At 68.3% G+C, this 306-nt stretch overlaps 1 protein-coding gene across 1 annotated transcript in view; it reads left to right on the top strand.

The window, feature by feature from the left end:
• The window catches only part of BSND (barttin CLCNK-type chloride channel accessory beta subunit), a gene marked incomplete at its 3' end in the record, with an annotated part of 1,942 nt that extends 1,639 nt beyond the window's left edge, over positions 1-303 (top strand). Inside the window, exon 4 of the mRNA XM_009699312.1 lies at positions 111-303. Coding sequence (XP_009697614.1) covers positions 111-303 — 193 coding nt within the window. The remainder of the gene's footprint in view (positions 1-110) is intronic.
• Positions 304-306: the final 3 nt, after the last annotated feature.

Genomic DNA, 306 nt, shown 5'->3' with positions numbered 1-306 from the left:
GGACGTGGCCTCAGCCACCTGATGGAGCCCTGCCTGCCCGGCCCCGAGCATCTCCCAGCACCGTGGGGGTCCAGGTCCAGCTCAGCACCCCATTCCTTCTTTGTCCCCAGCTTGCAGGCACCCTGCCCCAACCAAGAGGCCACCAGCACCTACGAGAAAAGCCTGCCATCCTACGAGCAGATCCAGAGGCGGGCGGTGGGCTCGGCACAGCCCAGGCCCCGCAGCTTCTTCCAGCCGGCCATGCAGGCGAAAGCAGAGGTTCACTGGGAGGTGGGGGGTGCTGGAGACCCCCCCCGCGAACCGGCC

Source organism: Cariama cristata, unplaced genomic scaffold (genome assembly GCF_000690535.1).
Source record: "Cariama cristata isolate BGI_N322 unplaced genomic scaffold, ASM69053v1 scaffold38084, whole genome shotgun sequence".
NCBI classification, from domain to species: Eukaryota; Metazoa; Chordata; class Aves; order Cariamiformes; family Cariamidae; genus Cariama; species Cariama cristata.
This window is presented reverse-complemented; position numbering and strand designations above follow the sequence as displayed.